The sequence below is a fragment of the Lutra lutra genome, chromosome 5 (assembly GCF_902655055.1).
Source record: "Lutra lutra chromosome 5, mLutLut1.2, whole genome shotgun sequence".
Taxonomy (NCBI): Eukaryota; Metazoa; Chordata; class Mammalia; order Carnivora; family Mustelidae; genus Lutra; species Lutra lutra.
This window is the reverse complement of record NC_062282.1, coordinates 62,919,451-62,940,469: the sequence shown is the minus strand read 5'-3', so window position 1 is coordinate 62,940,469 and position 21,019 is coordinate 62,919,451. Positions and strand designations below refer to the sequence as shown.

At 51.7% G+C, this 21,019-nt stretch overlaps 1 protein-coding gene across 1 annotated transcript in view; it reads right to left on the bottom strand.

Annotated features, from left to right (window-relative positions):
• The window catches only part of ERGIC1 (endoplasmic reticulum-golgi intermediate compartment 1), a 104,146-nt gene that overhangs the window by 31,496 nt on the left and 51,631 nt on the right, over positions 1-21,019 (bottom strand). Inside the window, 3 exon segments of the mRNA XM_047729216.1 lie at positions 1,264-1,388; positions 5,194-5,288; positions 16,913-16,985. Of these exon segments, the coding sequence (XP_047585172.1) occupies positions 1,264-1,388; positions 5,194-5,288; positions 16,913-16,985 (293 nt within the window).

The window sequence follows — 21,019 nt, the reverse complement described above, 5'->3', positions numbered from 1 at the left end:
TTCTGACAGAGGCTACGAGAGGGCAAGCAGAAGCCAGGAGCGGCCAGTGGCTCAGTCTGGCTGGGACTGGGAAGGGGAACTATGGAACATGGGACAGAGCTGTGTGATCTTGGGCAAGACACTCAGCCTCTCTGGGTCCTGTCTCAGTTTCCTCATCTGTAACATGAAGCTACCTCACAGGGTTATTGAGAGGCCCCCCTGTGATAATACGTAAGAGGAGCTGGAAAGGGAGCAGCGCGTGTGGGACAACCTCTGCCAGTTCCCACTGGGCTTCCCCGGCACGCCCACATGCACTTGCTTACATCCTTGACTCAGGATCTCAAGTTCATGGTTCTAGCAATAAAACAACAGTAATGCCTGAGTGGTCCTTTGGGGCCTACCAGGTACTTTCAAACCACGCCACTTTCCCCGCGACCCTGCTTCCTTCCTCATCACAGCACCTACCACCCACCCACTGAAATGCTTCTACGTTTGTATATTGTCTGTCTCGCTCTACCAGCGCGGGAATTCCAGTCCATTCTACCTATTCTGGGCAGCCCCAGAGCCGAAAGCCTACCTTAGAACACAGAAGATTCCCATAAATGTTTTTTGAATGAATGTGTAATAGCTCATTTCATCCTCATACAAACTTTGTGAACCGGGTGGTAGGATTCTATTATTACCATCATCACATCCTCCCTCTAAAGATGGCTAAGATGGGTGCAGTGAGGGGCGCCTGGGTGGTTCAGCTGGTTAAGCGTCTGGCTTCGGCTCAGGTTGTAATCCCATGGTCGTGGGATCGAGTCCCACATCAGGCTCCTTGCTCAGCGGGGAGCCTGCTTCTCCCCTGCCTGCTGTTTCCCCCTGCTTGTGCTTGCTCTCTCTCTCTCTCTTGCCTGCTCTCTCTGTGTCAAATAAATAAATAAAATATTTAAAAGAAAAAGGTGGGTGCGGTGACTTGGAGGGTACTGGTTGGCCAAGAGGGGAAGTGCTGGGACACACACTCACCATGGCCTTCTCACCATCTACTGCCTTCCCTGTTGGGAAGAAGAGTAGCCCCTTCCTGAACCAGCGGGCAGGGGCTCCATGCCTCGGGAAACCTGGAACCCCCACCCAGATTCTCAGCAGGAAACGCCTGGGACCCTGACGGTTATTAGGCTCTGCCTGGGGGACAGGATGGTGGGGAAGGAAAGGGAGTGCACATCTCTACCATCTGGTTTCTGGGAGGAAAGGGACTGAAGGGACAGGGAGTGGGTCAAAGGGGCCCATGCAGGGTCTCCATACCTTGTTGATGCTGAACTGCCCCTCAAAGCGGCAGCCGGCCCCGTTGTTCAGCGGGATCTTCATGGAGTTGTCAATGTGCCCCACCTCATGCCTGCCCATCTCATCTTGTATGTCCAGCCCGACCACTGCAGGGGGCAAGGGGAGGAGAGAGTCACAAAAGCCCATAGCAGTGGGGGTGGGGCCAGCCCTCTCCTCCCTGGATGCCTGTCCCCCATCTACTCCTTGGACATGGGGGCCCCAAGCCATCTAGGCGTTCACAGTCTGGGGCCCAGAGCCGCAGAGAGGAAGGCTGTGGACAGAGGAGGAGGAGAAGGGTGATGGCTGGACCAAAAGGCAACAAGTATACAAGGATCCATCCCGGACACTGCCTGAGGCTGCAGAGGAAGAGGGGAAAGAGCTGGGGGAGAGAGCAGCTAATGGGGCAGGGGATGGAGGACTGCGGGCTGCAGGGGTGGCTACTCTGCTAAATGCAAGGCTATAGAGAGAAGCAGAGGGTAGAGGTTCAAAGGCTGTCTGAATCCTGGCCCGCCTTTTAACCCGCTGTGCAACCCTGGCCAAGGCATATAACCCTGATGCCTGTTTCTCTGGAAAACGGGGGTGATAATGACCCTCCTTAGAGAATTACGCATATCGAATGACAAATGGCGGCACCTAATGGGTTTCAGTCTCTGGATTCATTGGGCAAACAGGTCCAGGCAGTCATTCATTGGCTTCACTCATCATCCATTCACTCACACCTCCTTTTACCCAGTGTCTATTCTCGAAGGCCCTGCCCTCCTAGAGCTCGGGCGCTTTTCCGGGTTCTTTAGTACACCGAATGGGAAACCTGGGGCCCAGCAGTTCTGGTCCTTGCCTCCAGTGTGACTCTCCATCTGTGACTCAGCTTCCCAATCTGTAAAATGGGCAGGCCCACGCCAACTGCATTCCCTGAGATGGTCTACGTGGCATGGGTTCGTAAACCACGAAAACACAGAAAATTCCCTGGAAGAAGCACTTGAAAGGAGGCTGCAACCCAGAGGAAGAGCAGCTGGAAGCAATTTTATGTGAGCCAAGCCTAAAAGGGAAAAATGGGAACGACTGTATTCCTCAGTGGAGATAGGGAAGCAAATGAGAGCCCATCCGTAGAAGGAAATGTGATGTAGTCACTAAAAATGACCCTCATGGGTCTGCAGTACGTGGGAAATGCTGACGCCGTAATATTTGATTTAAAAGAAATGCAAACAGGTCCCTGTTTGACTCAGCAGCTCCACCTTTAGGAGCCCGTACTTCAGATGCACACATGTCCAGACGTGTGTGCAAAGGCTGCTCCGGGCAACTTTGTTTGAAATTGTGACCACTGGAGGCAGCCCAGCTGCTGTCAACAACTGGTCGACGGAAGAGCCCCTTCCGGAATGCTGGGCAGCAGGTACACAGATGGGGCATCTACACGTGGGGCGAGGCAGCTCAGTGCAGGCCAGTGACTAAGAACTTCAGCTCTGGGGCTGCCACTTTCTGTGGTTCCTGGCTCTGCCCCTTCCCAGCTGTGGGACCTTGAGCAAGTCGCCTAACCTTCCCGTGCCTCAGCTTCCTTCTCTACCCTAGGATTAAAAAAAATTAAAAAGGCACTTACTATGTGCTAGACACCCTTGTAAGTGCTTTTTGTATAAGAATGTACCATCTAAGCATCCCTGCGGGGGACATGTTATCAGACCCATTCTCTACGGGGGACACTAAAGCACAGAGAGGCTAAGTAACTTGCCTGAGATCCACAGCTAAGAAACAGAGTTTCAATCCAGAGGCCACACCCTTTGGCCACTAGGCTAAAGCACCTCTCATATTGATGCACTAGCACAGCCACAGAATTCAGGACAGAGCCTGGATTGGAGTAGGAGCAGAATAAATGGCAGCTGTGGTTATCATCTTACTAATATTATGAGTAATATAAAAACAGCTCCAAGATATTAGCAGAAAAAAACAAGAAACCCCAGAAAGGTCCCGTGTAGTTGAGTCCCAATAGAGTAAAAAGAAAAAAGAACCAAAAAAAACCAAAAACCAAAAAACATCCCCACCTAAACATGATACAGGTTTGCAGACAAACACACACACACACACACACACACACAGAGGGGTGGGAAAGGAGTCCCAACTATTAGCAGAAGCTTCCTCTGGGGTAGATGGCACCCCAGGGAATACGTATTTCTTTTACTTTTTTCTTTATACATTTTTGTATTTTGAACATGACTTTTTTTAAAGTCGAAAATATATTCCTGTAGTAGTTCATAATAAAATATTACTTCTTAAAGCAAGATATGAAATTGCGCAGGCAGCGTGATCTCAGTCGTGTTTAGAAATGCACAGAAAGGAAGGCTGGGATAGAATGGCGTCAAATGTCAAGTGACACTGCCGTTGGGGAAGGAATTACGGATTTCTTCTCTCTGCTGCTCCGGATTTTCCAAAGGTACAATGATGAGCGTGCATTTTTTTTTCTCTAATGAAAATGTTAAGTTCTACTTTTAAAGCGAAGCCAGGGTGCAGGGCTCGAGCAGGAGCCTCCTGGTTCAGGTTATGGCCCCGCAGAGCGGCGGGTGTGGTGTGCGGACGCAGCCTGAAGCTTGAGGTTGCCTGGCCCCTCCTGGGCTGGAGCTGGAGCTGGGCTGGAGCCTGGAACCACATCCCTTCCCTCCCCGGCCCTGCTCATTCCAGTCCTCTGGCCTGACTAAGAATTTCCTTGTTCCAGAGACCGGACCAACTCTTGAATGAGAAGCTGCCAGATGAATTATTTTTCTAAGAGAAAGAGAAAAAAATAAAAATAAAACTGACCAATTTCAACAGGTTCCCTGGCTCGGCGCCCACCGTGGCTTCAAAACTGTGACGTAATTCTCACCAAAACCAATAACAGAACTGAATCTCTCCCTATCTCAGACCGCAGACACACCCGATGTTCTGTCCTTCAGGAGGAAGGGAGTGGGTGGGAGGAGAAGGGCCCACATTGGGTTACGTGCCAGGCTGGGGCAAAGGGACAGCAGAACCCCAGTCCACTTGATAAGTTTAGAAACCAGCTCATCAGATGCTCCCAGAAACCCCGGGCAAGAGATAGCACTAAACCCATTTTTACAGAAGAGGAAGCAGGCTCAGAGAAGTCACACCGTCACCAGGGTCACACAGTCTTAGTGGGCAAAAGAGCCAGATTCTGACTCCAAACCGATCTCCAATGAGTTTTGTTCTATACCTAGTAATTCATGGTCTCAGTTAAAACAAATCAGAGCATGAAGTGAAATACCAAGCTTCCCGACAGCTGCTAATAGCTCAGACCTGCATCCTTCTCCAGGTGACTGATCTTGGTTGGTGGTAGGTCTCCTTGCCCCCAAGACGCTCGAGAGGTTATGTGACCGCCCCCCCCCCAACCCACCTCCCCCACACATCACCCTGCAGACTCTAGCCAGGGATACAGGTAATAACAGCCCGCCTCCCCCACCGCCGCTACTGGGTAGAACAAACTGTGGCCTATGCCACGGCTCCCCATAAAATCAGGTTGTGATCAGCCCTCCCGTGAACACACATCTCTGCTTGTCCTCTCACATCCCCCACACCCTTCCCGTTCCTCCGTTCCTCCGAGAGCCCTCTTTCAATAACTCACTTGCAGAAAATCTCAGGTTCTGACTTTTGGGAACCTGAGGTGAGAGACAGCCCCCACCAACACATCAACAGGGCTACTCGCCAGGGGTAATCCCCATTAGCAATTTCATGGACTTCGTATTCCAGAAAACCTCCAAATGCATGCAGAGTTGATTATTCTCCTCTCTAAAGAAGAGTGAGGAGAATCTTATGCTACCTGCTATTTGTAGCTCGCCTTGTTTGCTGACCCATCCTGGTCATCTTGTCATTTCTGCATAGCCGGCTCTGCCAGACGGAGGGGTCTTGCAGGAGCAGAGGGCTGTCGGGAATACTCACATTCGCAGTGCAAATTGGGTAGGCTGATGTTCAGGCTGACGTCAATTTTGCCCCCACTGTCCTTGTCCGGGTCATCAACGTAGAGCTCATTCACGCTAAAGGAGACAAGTACAGAAGCCTTTGTTGAGGTGGGGCACTGTCCCAGTTGCAGGGGCAAGCCAGGGGCCACTTCCCTTGGTGACCACGACGCAATTAACTAGAACTCCCATCTCGGGGAAGCGTGTGCCTGCTCAGGCACAGGGGATTGGGGCTCCCATCTGGAGGGCCCTCTCCAGATGCTGGCCTTACCACTTAAAGGGGGGGAGGGGAATGGGGGAATGGTAAAGGCACAGCTTTCAGAGTCAGACACATTCAAGTTCTAATCCTGGCTCTGCCACTTTCTATAGGAACTCGGCAGGTAACATGACCTCCGTGAACCCATCTGTTCAATGGGACACGACCACTCGCAATTAATGGGGTGTCTGAACACTTGAGAAATGGAAGTCTTACTAGGCATCAGGGCCCAGCACCACCGGGCACATGGTACCTTACTCCCTACTCTCTTGAGCCCCCACCCACAGCTGGGGGAAGGGGAATTCCCTGGGTGGTCACGCTCAGCGTCCAGTGCTCATAAAGCCCTAGGGTGAGCATGGGGTCTGAGACATGACTAATTAGTGTTCTGTGGCTGCTGTACCAAATTTTCACAAAGCTGGTGGCTTTAAAACAACACACACTTATTCTCTTGCCCTCCTGTAGGCCAGAAGTATAACACGGGTACGGTGCTGCGCTCCTTCTGGAGGTTCCAGAATCCTTCATCTAGCCTTTCTCAGCTTCTAGAAGCTGCCAAGGCTCCCAGCCCTTCTCCACAGCAGAGCGGTATAGAAGAGCCACACGGCATCTTCACTCCTATCTGACCTCCTAACTCCCTCCTACAGCACCTCTGTCATTTCACCTGGCCCACCAGAAAACCCAGGGTTGCCTCCCTAGCTCAAGCTGCTCAACAGAATGCCGTGTATAAAATTCCTTTGGCTACGTAAGGTGACACATTCACAGGTCTCAGGGATAGGGACGTGGGTGTCTTTGTGACGAGAGGCCCAGTTTAGGGGCACGGGACTGGAGGGACAGCCATGTCACGTGGTTACCCAGGACAAGGGAACCACACTGGGATCCATCAGCAACACGAATTTATTCAACAAGTACTTTTGGGGTGCCTACCAGCTGTCAGGCATTAGAGACAGTGGGTAACCTGTCCGATGTGATCTCTACCTTCCTCAGCTTACAGACACCGCTGGGCTCCTAAATAAATACCTTCCACCAACTTCCTAAGGATTATTGCTCTTCTGAAAGCTGTGGGGAGCCATGGGAGGGACAAACAGGGCCACTGACCTCTGGGGAGGGTGGCCCGTCCCTCTGGCCGCTGCAAGGAAGACTGACCAGAGGGGCCACTGGGCAGACCACACAGGAGGCTGATGCCACGGTGCAGGAGAGAAGGGGAGAGGTGGCAGCCTGGACTGGGTCGGGGGTGGGGGGTTAGGCAGGAGGGAGGGATGGAAAATGCAGCATGCTAGAGCAGACAGGACTCGATGCTGTGTGGGGCTTGCGAGTGGCTTGGGGGTGGCTCGACAGAGGCACAGGCAGACAGGCAGACTGCCGCATTCTTTCTGGAACCATCTGTCGCACTGGGAGCCCCTGGAAGAGCAGCGGGCTCTAAAGATACCAAGTTCCACGTGGCTGTGCTGAACTTGAAGTGTCTTGGAGACATCCCCGAGGAGCTGCTGAGTGGACGCTGGATGGCTGTGTCCGAAGCCCACTTCTGATTCCCAGAGCACTCCCCGTGGGGAAAGGGAACCAAAACTGAAGGCTTGGCCTAGTAAACAGCTGTGGGGGCAGCTGGAAGTGGGACTGTGGCTATCGTGAACATGAACCAGGTGCCCGTCCACAGGTTGTAGAATATAAACGCTTGCAGCTCTAAGCAATTCGACTCCCAGAAAGCCTTGTAAACAGCTGCATCTCTGGGAAAGAATGAGTTGACCATGGCAAGAGCGTTCTGTTTTTACTCAGACCCTGTCTTTAGGCTGCTAGCACCTAACTGATGTAGCTGATGCTCAATTAAGAAAGAGTAGGCTCGGGGTGCCTGCAGGGCTCAGTCGTTAAGCTACTGCTTTTGGCACAGGTCCTGATCCCAGGGTCCTGGGATTGAGCCCCCGCATCGGGCTGCCTGTTCAGCAGAAAGCCTACTTCTCCCTCTCCTACTCCCCCTGCTTATAGTCCCTCTCTCACTGCCTCTCTCTCTGTCAAATAAATAAATAAAAATCTTGGGGCGCCTGGGTGGCTCAGTGGGTTAAAGCCTCTGCCTTCAGCTCAGGTCATGATCCCAGGATCCTAGGATGGAGCCCCGCATCGGGTTTTCTGCTCAGCAGGGAGCCTGCTTCCTCCTCTCTCTCTGCCTGCCTCTCTGCCTACTTGTGATCTCTGTCCGTCAAATAAATAAATAAAACCTTTTATAAATAAATAAATAAATAAATACCATTAAAAAAAAAAAAAAAAAAGAAACAGTAGCCTCAAAGAGTCAACCTGGGCTTGTTTCCTTGTGGAGTTACAAGGATGCTCCTGAAGACAAAAGAGTGACAGATCGTTGGGGCTCCAACCCATTAAACCAGGAAAGTCCCAGCTGGGCCTGTGTGTATTCATGTTATCCCACCTGTTCCTGTGAAATGTCCTGATCCGCATTTTAGAACAAGCTCAGGAAACAAGCTCAGAGAGGGTGCGTCCCATCTCCAATGTCACACAGCAGGAAATGGCAGAGCTAAAATCCCAACCCGGGTCTGCTTTTTGCCTGAGCCCCAGGCTTTCCAGGGGCCTATGCTATCTCCCCTACTCTGGCTCTCAACTGCTAAGGTCAAGGGCGAAAAAGGCGGGGGCAGGGGAAGGGTTGGCTCTCTGAGGCCACACACAGGGTGTGGGGAGGGAAGATAGGGGCCAGTGCTTGGCAGGCTAATAGAGTTGGCCCCTATCAGGGAACAAAAAGAACAAATAAGCTAGTGGGAGAGGAGCAAGCTGGAGCACAGGATATATGGGGGAAGGGGGGATGGCTATCTCCACAGCCCAATTCTCCTCAGCCTTCAGGGCCCTATTTCTACCCCAGCCTTGATTTGCAACTCCAAAGGGCTATTGAGTGATGAGACTGCTGGGTGATTAACAGACCCTCACCAAAGACAGGAGACCCTGGCTTCCCTTCCCAAACAAGCAAGAGTCTTCCTTGAAGCCACACACCTTTCCCACCTGCGAGGCGGGGCCTCAGCACATCACTGAGGGACTGTGGGATGATGTCACCCCTGGCAATCCTCTGGAGGTGACCTCAGTGCAGAGAGGTGAATCCCAGGTGTGGCACCAAGGTGAGCTCACCCTCGAGGCCCCAGGGGGCCTTTCCCAGCTCACTGAGCCCAGGCTCCCTAGTGCCATCTAGAATAAAGGGGCTGAGGTACTTGCGGAGAGACGAGAGACGCTGAGGCCGGTCTGGTTATGCAAGGCTAGAACCTGCTGCTCCCAGGTGCCTTCCTCAAAGGCCCTGGGCTGCGACATAAACGCACTTCCATCACCTGTGCCGCCTACCCAACAATGCCCAGACTGCCACCTTCTGAATGAGAGGCAGATGTTCCAGGGCTGTTGGCTCTTTGCTACCCCCAGGCAGCGCTACAAGCCTGCCCAGAGCCTGCCACCTGCTGATGCCTGCCAAGGCTAGCTAACTTTAATGGCTGGGGCTGGGACTGAATGGATTATTATTATTTTTTTAATGTATTTATCTGGGGCACCTGGGTGGCTCAGTGGGTTAAAGCCTCTGCCTTTGGCTCAGGTCATGATCCCAGGGTCCTGGGAATGAGCCCCGCATCGGGCTCTCTGCTCAGCGGGGAGCCAGCTTCCTCCTCTCTCTCTGCCTGCCTCTCTGCCTGCTTGTGATCTCCGTCTGTCAAATAAATAAATAAAATCTTTAAAATAAATAAATAAATAAATAAATAAAATCTTAAAAAAATGTATTTATCTATTTATCTATTTATTTAAGTGGGGGGAGGGACAGGGGCAGAGAGAGACAGAATCTCAAGCATACTCCACTGAGCGTGGAGCCTGAAACGGGGCTCGATCGCACGACCCAGAGATCATGACCTGAGCCAAAATCAACAGCTAGTGCTTAACCAATGGAGCCACCCAGACACCCCTCGGGCTGAACTGATTTTAAAAGGTGAACGGACAGCCAGAAGTCAAGTTACCTGGAGGGGTAATAAACTTTTTGTCGATTTACTGCTGTCTCGGGAACCCATGGGCCTGATTTCTCCTGTCGCTAGCAAGGGTGATGAGAAGACAGAGCCAGGAGGCAGACAGATCTGGGCTCACCTCCTGGCTCCACCGCTAAGAAGCTGGGGAACCTGGGACAAGATGCTTCACCCCTCTGAGCCTCGTTTCCTTAACTGTAAAACAGGGAAAGCTTTCTATGAAGTCTGAAGAGAGGCAAAATTAATCTCCGATAATAAAAGTCACCATAGCGTGGTGGTGCTGGTGGGAGATGCTGACTGGGAGGGGGCACTGTGGAGGCCAAGAAAAACAAGGCTGTACCCACCTCGAGTCTAGCCCTGACATAAGTACAGCCATCTTGGCAAAGCGGAGGCTGGCACCTTGCACCCCCTCTCCACCCGCTCCCCTCCCCTTCCCTCGGTAGTATGTGTGACATCCCTCAGCCACCCCTGGCTGCCCTGGGGGGAATGCAAATAGTTAACTTGCTGAGATCACAATCCTGCAAGACAGGAGTCTCCCTCAGTTTACCAATGTCCTAGAGATATACAACAAAGCAGCTATCTTAACAACAGCACAATTTCCAGAGGCAAATAACTCAGTTCCTCAAGCCCTAAATAAAGTTAAATTTCTCCTAACCTAATCTCACTAACAAGGACACTTGATAGAAGAAATGTGAAACTTTATCTCTAAACCTTCAAGATAGTGTCAGCGATCATTCCCAAGCATATGACCCACTGATATACATCTAAAGGGTCTCACAAGAAGATTTTTATTATTGGTAATGAATAACCTTTTCCCCAGACAACAGCTAGCCCCTCAAGGTCCTAGAGACCTCGCTTCCAAAATTCCTTAGAGACTTACATCATCCATAACTCCCTTTGTCCTCACCTACCGCGGAGTCTACCCTTACTCTGCCTTTAAAAACTCTGACTGTAATCTGGCTCAGGGTCCAAGTCCCTACTCCGCTGTGTCGGGTATACTTGGGCCCAAGCTTAAGCTTGCTGAATAAACCCTCGTGTGATTGCATCGGTGCTTAGCTCCTTGGTGGTCTCTCAGACGCGAAAACTCGGGCACAACAGGCACAAGGGAAGCTTCCAGCTGGTGGATAGGTGTTGTCTTGATGGGATGTTGGTGACACTAGTGTGAGGCCAGGCAAACAGTCATCAAGATCTCACCTTTAAGATCTGTGCGCTTTGCTGTTCCTAAGTTACCTACACCTCTCAAAAGAAGGAAAGAAAACCAGGAGGGAAGGGAGGGAGAAGAGGAAGAAAGAAAGGAGAAAGAACAAACAAGGGGTCAGGTTTCGGGCTACTTCCCAGGGCTGTGAGCAATAAAGCTACAGGCCGCCCCAGGACGGGGGTGTGTATGGTACTCACTTCTCTGAGGGCCTTGCATGGGACTTTCTTGGTAAAGAGCATAAAGCATCATGGTGAGTCAAGACTCCCAGGGTTCAAATCCTGGCTCTCCTCCTACTAGCCGACTGACCTCAGGCAAGGGGCTTTGCCTCTACCAGCCTCAGTTTTCCCAGATGTAAAACAGGGACAATCACAGACAGGCACAATCTTACTCAACTGTGAGTGCTCGATAAGAAAGTGTCCCCTCCTTTAATTGTTCTCACAAATATCAATGTTTACCGAGTTGGTAATAACAGGCATCCACCCCGCAGCACTGTGGTAAGGACTGTGCTGAGGGACCACAGCCGGCGTATTACATCGAGAACACGCCGGTTATGACCTGCTGAACCAGGGGCCACAAGCCACCCACATGGTGCTGCCAGGTCGCTCCCTCGGCACCCGAGCTCTCACTTTGGGGAAGTGAAACCCACAGGGTCATTTTGATTGAAGGCACAGTTTCAATCCACCCACACAAAGGAAGAAAGAGTCCCAAGATTTCTGACTTACAGCAACAAGGAGTGGGGGTGCGTATGCCGTGGGCCAGGGGGCGGGCAGGCGTGAGCAGGAGACAGAGAGTGGGGTAGCGAGCACTTACTACTTATAAGATGATTGGGGCAGAGTTTGAGGTCACCAACTCTCTTCCCGCCTTAACGCTAAGCAGTTATCGGAAAAGGTGCCCTGGGAAAATAAAAGCGGGAACTCATGGCGGGCATCCTCAACTCAAAAGCCCTTATCTCAGTGTCCAGACTCTGAGTGTGAGTAAGGTTATCGTACTGTAAAAGGCCTAGGCAGCAACCCAGGAAAACAGTTTGTGCTCTTCCAAAGCTGCTTTGCTCATCACAAGGATTAGTGTGTTAATGGACGGAAGGTGCTTCACAGCCCCGGTATATTCTACAGCCCATATAAGAAGCGGCTTTGCTTATAACTAATCAAAGGTACTCCAGTTCTGAGCAGCCAGCTGGTGCCAACCACGATGCCGGGGCTTTCACATGTGCTATCTCAGTTAATAGCCACAGCCACAATGTTTAGTGGGGTTACCGTTCTCTTCTCACAAGGATGAAACTGGGCTTAGAGGAAGATAGACAAAACCCACGGGAGACCACAGCTATGGTCTTTCCATTTTATTAAACCAGAGGGGGCATGGAATCAATGAAAAACCGAGACACGTGTCCCCCAGCAGACCTGTGATGCAGGTGTCATCGTCTTTCTGATAATCTTCAGAAGCCCACCCCATCTCCACCCATGGCCCAAGTACCCACAGGGCATGGAGGTGTGATGGGATCGTTCCCTCCCACAAGCCTCCCTCAGTCACCTCCATCTGCCACACCCTGGTGGGCTCTGCCGCATATGACTTTCCAGCCAACCTGGACAAGGAGCAGAGAGCACGAGATCGCTGCGTCTGCAGAATGAACGGGAGAGGTAAGTAACGTGTGCGGGCGGAGGAGAGGGGCATGCATCCCAGTTGGGGGACACCGCACAGCATCAGGGAGCTGGCTGGCTTGTGTGGGGGTCAGTGAGCGGCGGCCATGTAGGGAGAGAAAGAGAGGGACTAGGGAGGTGTATGGGTGGGGGAGCACAGTGGAATGTAACCAAGGGCCCTGAAATTCTAGGCTGAGGCGTGAGTCTGATGACATCTATGGAAAACAATTTTATTTGCTTTTAGAAGAGCACTTGAATAGTTCAGATTCCTGCCCAAAGTCGCTGACCTCCGTGCTTCATAATTTGATTTAATGGAAACTTACACAGCAGTGAGGCCCACAGAAGGGCCTGGGCTGGAGGGGGAGGGATGTACGTTATGTAAGCAAGCTCTCCAGGACCTTCTTTTAAATCCTGACCATTCCAGGTATAAATAAGTATTCCTACCTATGCCCTACCAGGTGGGGACCAAAAAAATCCGTTCTCGGTCACCAAGTCCGGCCCCCACCCCCTTCTCCACCGCCATTGCCCAGTCCTCTCCCCGGGGCCTTGGCCATCAGGGTCACCCTGCCCCCAGTTCACCTTCACAAGAGGTGACCGTGCTATAGCATGAGCCTGGCCCAGTCACTCCACGCTCGGAGGCCTTCGGGCCTCCAGTGCTCCCTTACAAGCCAGCCCTGGGTCTCTCTACCTGGCTCTAGGGCCCAGCGCAGGCCTCAGAGTAGGTAACCCAGGCTCTGTGGAAGACGACCAGGTTCTCTTCCTGGTTAAGCTCCTGGCCTCCCCACTTGGGGCCTGCAACGGAGCACATAAGGACACAGTTCAGGGTAACTCCAAGTTCCCACTAGGTGGACAACGGCTTCCTGGAGTCCCAGCTGCCGGCTCGGCCATCTCACCCTGGAAGGGGGTATTCAAGTCTTCTAGTCAAATACTCTGACCAAAAGGCAGCAGCCCCCATGCACCTGGTGGGAGTGGGCGGACGCAAAATGCTCTGGGGAGGGATAGGTGGTAGGACAGGGCAGGGGTGCCAAGGCTGGGCTTGACTCTGGCTGCACCAACCCCACTGTGGCCTGAGCCGCCTGGGCCCTCAGTTTCCCCAGCTGTACAGTGGGGCTAAGGCTAACAAGAGAACCTCCCTCAAGGGATTCTGTGTTGATTAGATGAGATGATCGCTGTGAAGTGCTGACCCAGGTGGTTGGTGGGCATGTCGTAATTAGAAAGTATAACACACTGTATTATACTATAAATTGTCAGCGGAGAGTTCCAGCTGCCACATCTTATTATAAATCCTCAAGGGGTTAATAATTAAGAGCAGCCAAGCCTGGGCAATCAAAGCCTGGAATATTCTGCAGCCATGTTGTCTGGGGGGGGGGGCGCGTTGCTCCCCCTGGAAACTTGAAGCTGCAGAGCACCCTATGGGGCCACTTTCCCAAGGGTAATTAATGGCCTGTCTAAACCCAGGTTAGAGTCCAACCACCCAAACAAACAGGCCTCCTTCCCTACCGGGCTAGGCTAGAATAGTGTCTTATGTCACTGATAACCACAGGTCGGGGTTGGAGCAATGTTGATCCTACCAGCAGTGACCTCATTTCCTCGGGATACAATCTCACGGTGGCAGGGGGAGTTGACACACTGTGGTCACAAAACTGCCAGGGAGGGCCAGCCATCCATTAAAGAACTGTGACCTTCATTTCTTCCCAAACTGGCAGGCCTTCCCAGGGGTCAGAGAATCTTCTGACACCAGGAAGACCAGAACAATCCTCCCTCTGGACTTTTCGTGGAGTCCTCAGTCCTCATTCCTATAAACTCCTTTTGGGCACTTCTGCACCGTGGTCACGTGGCAGCAGGGGGAGAAGGGGCACTGGGGTCCCTGCAGCATCAGAGTTGGGCCTTCGCCTGGGATCAGGACTCTCATTCCTGTCTCCCTCTCTCCCTCCAGCCACTCACAATGCAGATGAAGAGCCCAGCAGACAACAAAAGGTAAACACGCAATGAGCAGCACTCCAGGCTGATTACTCCACCACTCACCCCTCATTTTTCTTCCTCTCCAGGGAGGTGCTGGGACCAGAGTGTCCAGGATGCCCCCAGGGGGTCAGGAAGGGGAAATCCTGGAGCAGGGCAGCAGGCAGAGCAGCAGGAACACAGTGTGCTCTTGGGAAAGGAGTGAGCCCTGTCCTGGTTCAACAGAACAAGCTGTCCAGGCTTGCCCGAAAGGCCCTTAACACAGCCGGTGGCGCCCCACCTGCTCCGGTCACAAGCTCCAACGTCACAACTCACCTGTCCGGGACCCGCTGGCTCAGCGGCCTACCTCATCCTGGGCTGACCTGAGGACCAGCTGAATAAGCTGCCACTCACAGTGGTCAGCAGGAGGTGAGGGAAGCCGTTCTCAGTTTAGGGCAGGGGATGAGAAAATTAATATTCATGGAATGTTCATGACATGGCTGGTGCTGAGTGGCCTTACCACCTTTTTAGCATTAGATGGGAAATAAATAGAAAATGAATGAATGCATGAAGAGCTAGGATTCATGGGTATTAAAGTATATCAGGTGCTCCACTAAGTACCCTTCCGGTAAATAATCTTATTTAAACCTCACCAAATATCACATACCTTCTCTGTGCCTTGCTCTGCTTTATCTTCAGAGCCTTTTTCACTAATTAATATATTCTAGTCCTGTTCGCTTATTCCTGGTTTGTGCCCACTGTTGGCATTTTCCGCTCCTCTGAGCATGGAATCACACAGCAATGAATGAGGCAGACCTGGTTTCTGATTTCTGGGTGCTTAGGACCAAGAATGAGTCCTATTAATACACAACAGTGGGCAACACCTTGTCCACTCTGGTCCTACCTCCTCCATATTCTACCTTCTGCACTTGTTCACTTTGCTCCAAAGCCACACCAGCTCTTTATCCACACTGCATGTACACCAGGTAATGCCTGCCCCAGGGCCTTTGCACTTCCCTAGTGGCCCTGTCTGGGATATACAGTTGGGGCTCTCTCCTTGCTGTCACACATGCACCCTATATGTATCCCACTCACCTTGCTCAGAACATTAGGGGGTTGTACAGCAGCCACCCCCACCCCCACCCCACCCCACCCAGGGAATGGGTTGTAGCCTGCAAAGACCAACAGGTGTATGGCACAGAGTAGGTCTTAATATCCTACTGCTGTCCCTGTTTCCAACTCCGACTCATGATGGGGTAACCCCTGAACATCCAGGGGTCCAAATGTGTACCCCACCCCATTAGGAGTGGGACAAAGAACCTTCTCTGACCCCTGCATGGTTGGGTGGTCATGTCTTGGGAAGCAGACAAGCCTCCCCAGACCTGGAGGCTTTGACTCTGGTGTACCCTCCCTTGTTTGGCCAGCAATACTGAGAGCCAGAGAGGTTTGGCAACCTGCCCAGGGCCACACAGGAAAGTGGTAATCAAGCAGACGCCTGGCCCTGGGCCTAATGACGCCTCTTTCCACCACTCCATGAAACCCCCTGGACTTTGGTGCCATCAGGGTTAAGAACGGGATCAGAGGGACAGAGAAGGCAAACTGTCCCACACAAGTGGAGGGCAGGAATGACAAGATTTGGCTGGCAGGTGGTGATGGGGAATGGATAGGACCGACATGCCTGTGGGCCCGGGAGACTGGCGGACCTCAGGAGCCCCCTCCTCAGTGTAGGACCATGGGCAAGTTCCTCCACATCTCTGAGCCTCTGTTCTCCTCATTTGTAAACAGGTGATAAGTACATCCCAGGGCTGTTTGAGGATTAAAGGTGGGAACACTCCCTTAGCTACAAGGCCTGTCTTGGGCTAGGCAATGATGTTTTTAGTTTCTTATTGTCCTGTGGCTGAGAGGGAGGCAAAGGAAACCAAGAAATTCCATGAGCGAGAAAGAAAATTCCAGCATTGGACAGGGGAGTGGGTGGCCAGGGCCCTGCCCCGTGATGACTTTCTGGGTTGTAAACACAGGAATGAAGAGGCTTGGAAGCCTTGAGCCAGTGGCTAAGGCAGGAAGCTCTGGGGTCTAATTCCACCTCAGGGCGGCTGATGAGGCCGTGACTGAATAATCCCAATGGCATTCTGTGTTACACATACCCCAGAGCATTTACTAGGTTATCTGGGCAACGGATGATTCTAGAAATCGGGGATCGATTCACAATGCGTCAGGCGCTGCCAGGAAGCCCACGCTGATTCCTCACTGAGGGTGGGCCTCGGGGCAGCGAAGGGGGCTTAGCTGAGGGGGCCGGGCTCTGATGTCAGCAGCTCCGCCCCCCTTGGCTAGGAAGCGGCACCCCTTTCTCTGAACTCCTCCAGCTTTCACATCAAATGACCCCGTGATGAATCAGAGGGAAAAAAGCCCACTGGCTAAACAAAGGAACGGCAGAGATGGGTCCATGATTTCTGTTCATCTGAGGACCCAGGAGGCCCCCCCACAGAACGGAACCCAAATGTTCTCTTCAGCTTCAACAAAACAGTGTGTGCTTTTGCTCTAACTTCAAAACCCTTTTAAGAAATAGAGGAGTGATGGATGTGGGCTTGGAAATGAGAGAGTTTGAAGGTTCAGAGGCCTCTCTCCTTTTTAAAGCACCTCCCTCCTCTGATCTGGGGTCCCAGGAAGCTCTAGAATGGCCCCTGGGGGGGAATGGAACTTACACTTCCGTTGTTATGAATCCGGTGAGCTCCGAGAGGAAGAGGAAGAGGATGAAGAGGCAGCAGCAGATAGAGACTGGAAGAACAACACAGAGACACACTGTAAGGGTGGAGGGCACTGGCTGAGGGGGGCTGGCCCTTCCCTCCCCCACCTCTCCCTCCCCCACCCCCCCACCCCATCCCCCCAGCCCTCTGAGGAAAGCTGCTTAGAGGGAGCAGGAGAGAGGCCCCACTGACCCTCCAAAGCCCCTTCTTAGTCGAAGCAGCCCTTGTTCCCAGGAAGGCAGACTGCTTTTGGTACTGAGCTGACCCTCCTGTGGGGACTGACCCCCGCTAGGTAGGCAGGTCCTCAGGGGGGCCAGCCTGGCTTCCTTCCACAAGCGCGTTTTAACAGAGCTCAGTCAACAACAGAGCTTGCAAACTGCTTGCCCACGAATGTGTTCTGTTCAGCAAAAGTGGTATGGTTTTTCAAATCTGGAGTTGACACTAAACAATTTGATTTCACGTAAAAGTCCAGATTTCTGGCTGCTCTACCACACTTAAGCCCTTGCTCCCACAGGGGGTTCTGAGCTGGCCACTTCAGCAGTCCCTCTCCCCTCCCTGATGCGCAGGCTGAGGCCAACTGTTTGTCACCATTCATGGCCGCCCCCAGCAGTACCACGAACATTGTACCCATGTCCTCATCAGAGGTCAGAAAAATGAGGATAACTGAGCACTTGTGCTTCCAGAGAAGGGACAATTCCTTATGGAAGGAATTCTTTATATGGGTCTGAAATGCAGAGAGTGGAACAGAGCTTGAGTTGACCCACATCACTCATATTTATCTCATTCACTGGGCACCTGATGAGGTTGAAATCTGTGACCCCTGGAGCCACTCCTGGAGGCAAGATATAACCAGTGTCCCAGGATCTCCCCTCAACTCCAGCCCCATCTCCTTATACTCTCCTAACATCTAACCACCCAGCCACACAGAGCAGGGGACATTCTGTAAATACGGGTCTTATTGCTGTTCCTTTGTTCCTGTGGTTCCTGCCCCTCTCCATTGTCCCTCCTCTTCCCCTTCCCCCTCCTCCTCAACCTCAAATGTCTCTTCTGGTGGGAAGTTCCCCTCACTGCTAGAGGTGGAGCTGGTCGCTCTTTCCTCTGTGTTCCCAGTATCTATTCTCACACTTTCCACATTTTATTGGCTATTTGTGGCTGCTTCTCTCACTAAAATGATATCCCTGAAGGCAGTAACTCCACGGCTCCAATGCCTGGCCCAGAGCTGGGCACACAGCGGGGAGTCATCCCCAAGAGTACAGAGTGAGGGTTGAGCATGTCTCCTCTGGGCTTATTACAGGTGTGCAGTGGGCAAGGGCCTACAGAGTATGGCCCACGGCTCACCCGCTGTGGGTTTCTAAGTTACTTACTTCTCCCTGCCTCCCCTCCCTCCCTCATCTGTTAAATGGCAACACGCCTTATGGGGCTGCTCTGAGAATTTCCACCACATAGACACTGGGCTTGAAATAGTGCCTGGCAGGTAATAAAAGCTTGAGCATTCACTCATTACTAGGACTTTCATCAGGGAGACCTTGGAGGGTGAGCAGAAGGTGACCGACAAATGGGGTATCCCCTAGTTTCCTGCAAAGAAAAAAAAGTTTCTGATCCCACTTGCTGATTCTGCTACCTTCTTGATAGCCTGCTCCTGGACTGGCTGAGCACTGTGATAAATGCGAAACAGTGATCATCCAACCTCTATCCATCCATCCATCCATCTAATCATCCAGCCGTCCAGCCTACCTACCTACCTTCGTTCATTAAAATGAACAAAGATGAATTCTGAGTGAAGAAGGAAGAGAACAAGTGTTCGCTGGGCTCCTACTTTGTGCCTTGCCATGGGAGCATGAACAGCCACCCTGTCATCTCACCCTCCCGCCTGACGGGGGGCGGGGGCACCAGCCCTTGTGAAGTGTGTAGAAATGGTGGCTCTGTGAGGAAAAGACCAGATCCTGGAACACACCAGAAGGCAGGTCGGGGGACAGGCCTGGTACCTGTGAATTCTGCCCTAAGAAACCCCAAAATCTAGGACTCAAGTAAAGAGCAAGACAGGAACATCCCCAGAGTCCCACCACACCTATAAAACCAGACCAACCTATAGGATCCTAGAATAACTCAATTCTTCAAACACTGAGAAAGATGTATGGGGCAATATTTAAAGGTTTTTCAGGTTGTTTTGTTTTGTTTTTAAGATTTTATTTATTTATTTGACAGAGAGACACAGTGAGAGAGGGAACACAAGCAGGAAGAGTGGGAGAGGGAAAAGCAGACTCCCCACTGAGCAGGGAGCCGGATGCGGGGATCATGGGATCATGATGGGATCCCATGGGATCGTGACCAGAACCGAAGGCAGATGCTTAATGACTGAGCCACATAGGTGCCCAGTATTAAAGGGTTTTCTTTTTTCTTTTTCTTTTCTTTTCAGAGGAGGTCATACAGGCACATGAGAAGAAAAGTGATCAAGCTGCATAAAAAGGAAGAGTGTGTTGAGTCTCTTTCTTGCTCCCGATCTGCAGCCCCTTGCCCAGAGGTATCAGCATCATCGTCTTTCTTCCTTCCACGGGCATTAAGCACAGATGTACAAATCCTTTTTTCTCTAAGAAAATAACAACATAACGTATACATCCTTTTCAACCACGCTTTGCTCACTCAGCAACCTCTGTCTAAAGACATTCCTCATCGGTTTACACAGAGGGTCATGTTTGCTTGCTTTCTTTTGTGAAATAGAAACGAATTTCAGATGACTTCTCCAGCTGCTGACCCAGGCACCACACTCCTGCTGCCGCCAGTCCTAACTTCCCGGCTCATGTCCTTCTCTTTCTCACCTGCAAACTGCAGCTATGATGTCTGGGAAAGAATCCCACCACCATGCAAAACACCTTTCACACCTTTCACCTGGAATCCTCCAGTATTATATAGGACCCGTGTTCCAGAATCATTTTCACCCCTCCCAAACCGCTCTCAAGCCCCAGCAACCCACTGGCTGGTGGCACAAAATAGGGAGGTATTTCTGAAGTTCAGTGCTGACCTAGACCAAGCCAGGTCTTCTAACTGCCTTCCTTGCCCCAAGCCTGCAAAAGGGCTCCAAAGCTTGAACTCAATCCAGATCAGAGGGTGGTGGGACAGGGACGGAAGGCTGCTTTCTGAAATCTGCATGCTCTGTTCAAGGCCTGGATCAAACCTGGTCAGCTCAGCAGGTGAACACGGTAAGTGCTGAGTCTGCTCAGCTGAAATCCAAGTGTCCGATGATATGCCCTGTGACTGCTCACCGTACCAGTGCTCCACTAGGAGGACAGGGACAATGTCTCGGTGCCACCAGTGGCCTCAAGGTCTGCCTGGCTCAGAGAAGGTATGAAATAAATATTTGTTGAATGACTGATCAATGAATGAATGAACGAATGAAAGAAAAACATATAGGCAGGTAGGAGGTATTTCAACCAGAAAGGCCTTTCTGGTCCTGAAGGCTGGATGAGGACTTTTCACCCATGTTTGGGCAAGAAGCTAAGGCTCTCTGATACCAGACTTCTTCGGCAGTGGACTCAGGCGGTGGTAGGACTGTGACCCCTTGAGAACATGTGCGAATGGGAAACACAGTGCAGTCCACAAAGGGGAACACTGGACCCAGGACCCAATATCGAAGACTCTGGGCAGTCAAAGAATTTGTCCAAGGCCACATGGCCACCTAAGTGAAGGAGGCAGAATTCAAACCCTGATCTGCGAAGGTCCAGCGCCCTTGCTGTTTCCTTCAGGTATTAATAGCACAATCACAACATAATGAGATGGGACAGTTCTGTGTCTGCTGCCCTGCTGGGTTGTGTGCTCCTTAAGGACAAAGACTGAAGCCCATTCATCAACACGATCCTGGGACTTGGCACGGGACCTGGCCCCCAGACCTAGTTAATAAATATTTGTTCACTAAATGGTAGCTAAGGGCTGGCTTCCCATGCCTCACGCCCTTTTCCTCTTGTGTAAAGGAATTTGCTGTCTTGCATGCTGTGGCTGGGACTGCAAATCAGACCACATCCCTGGAGGGCCATCTGGCAGTACCTTCTAAATTTTACAATGCACATGACC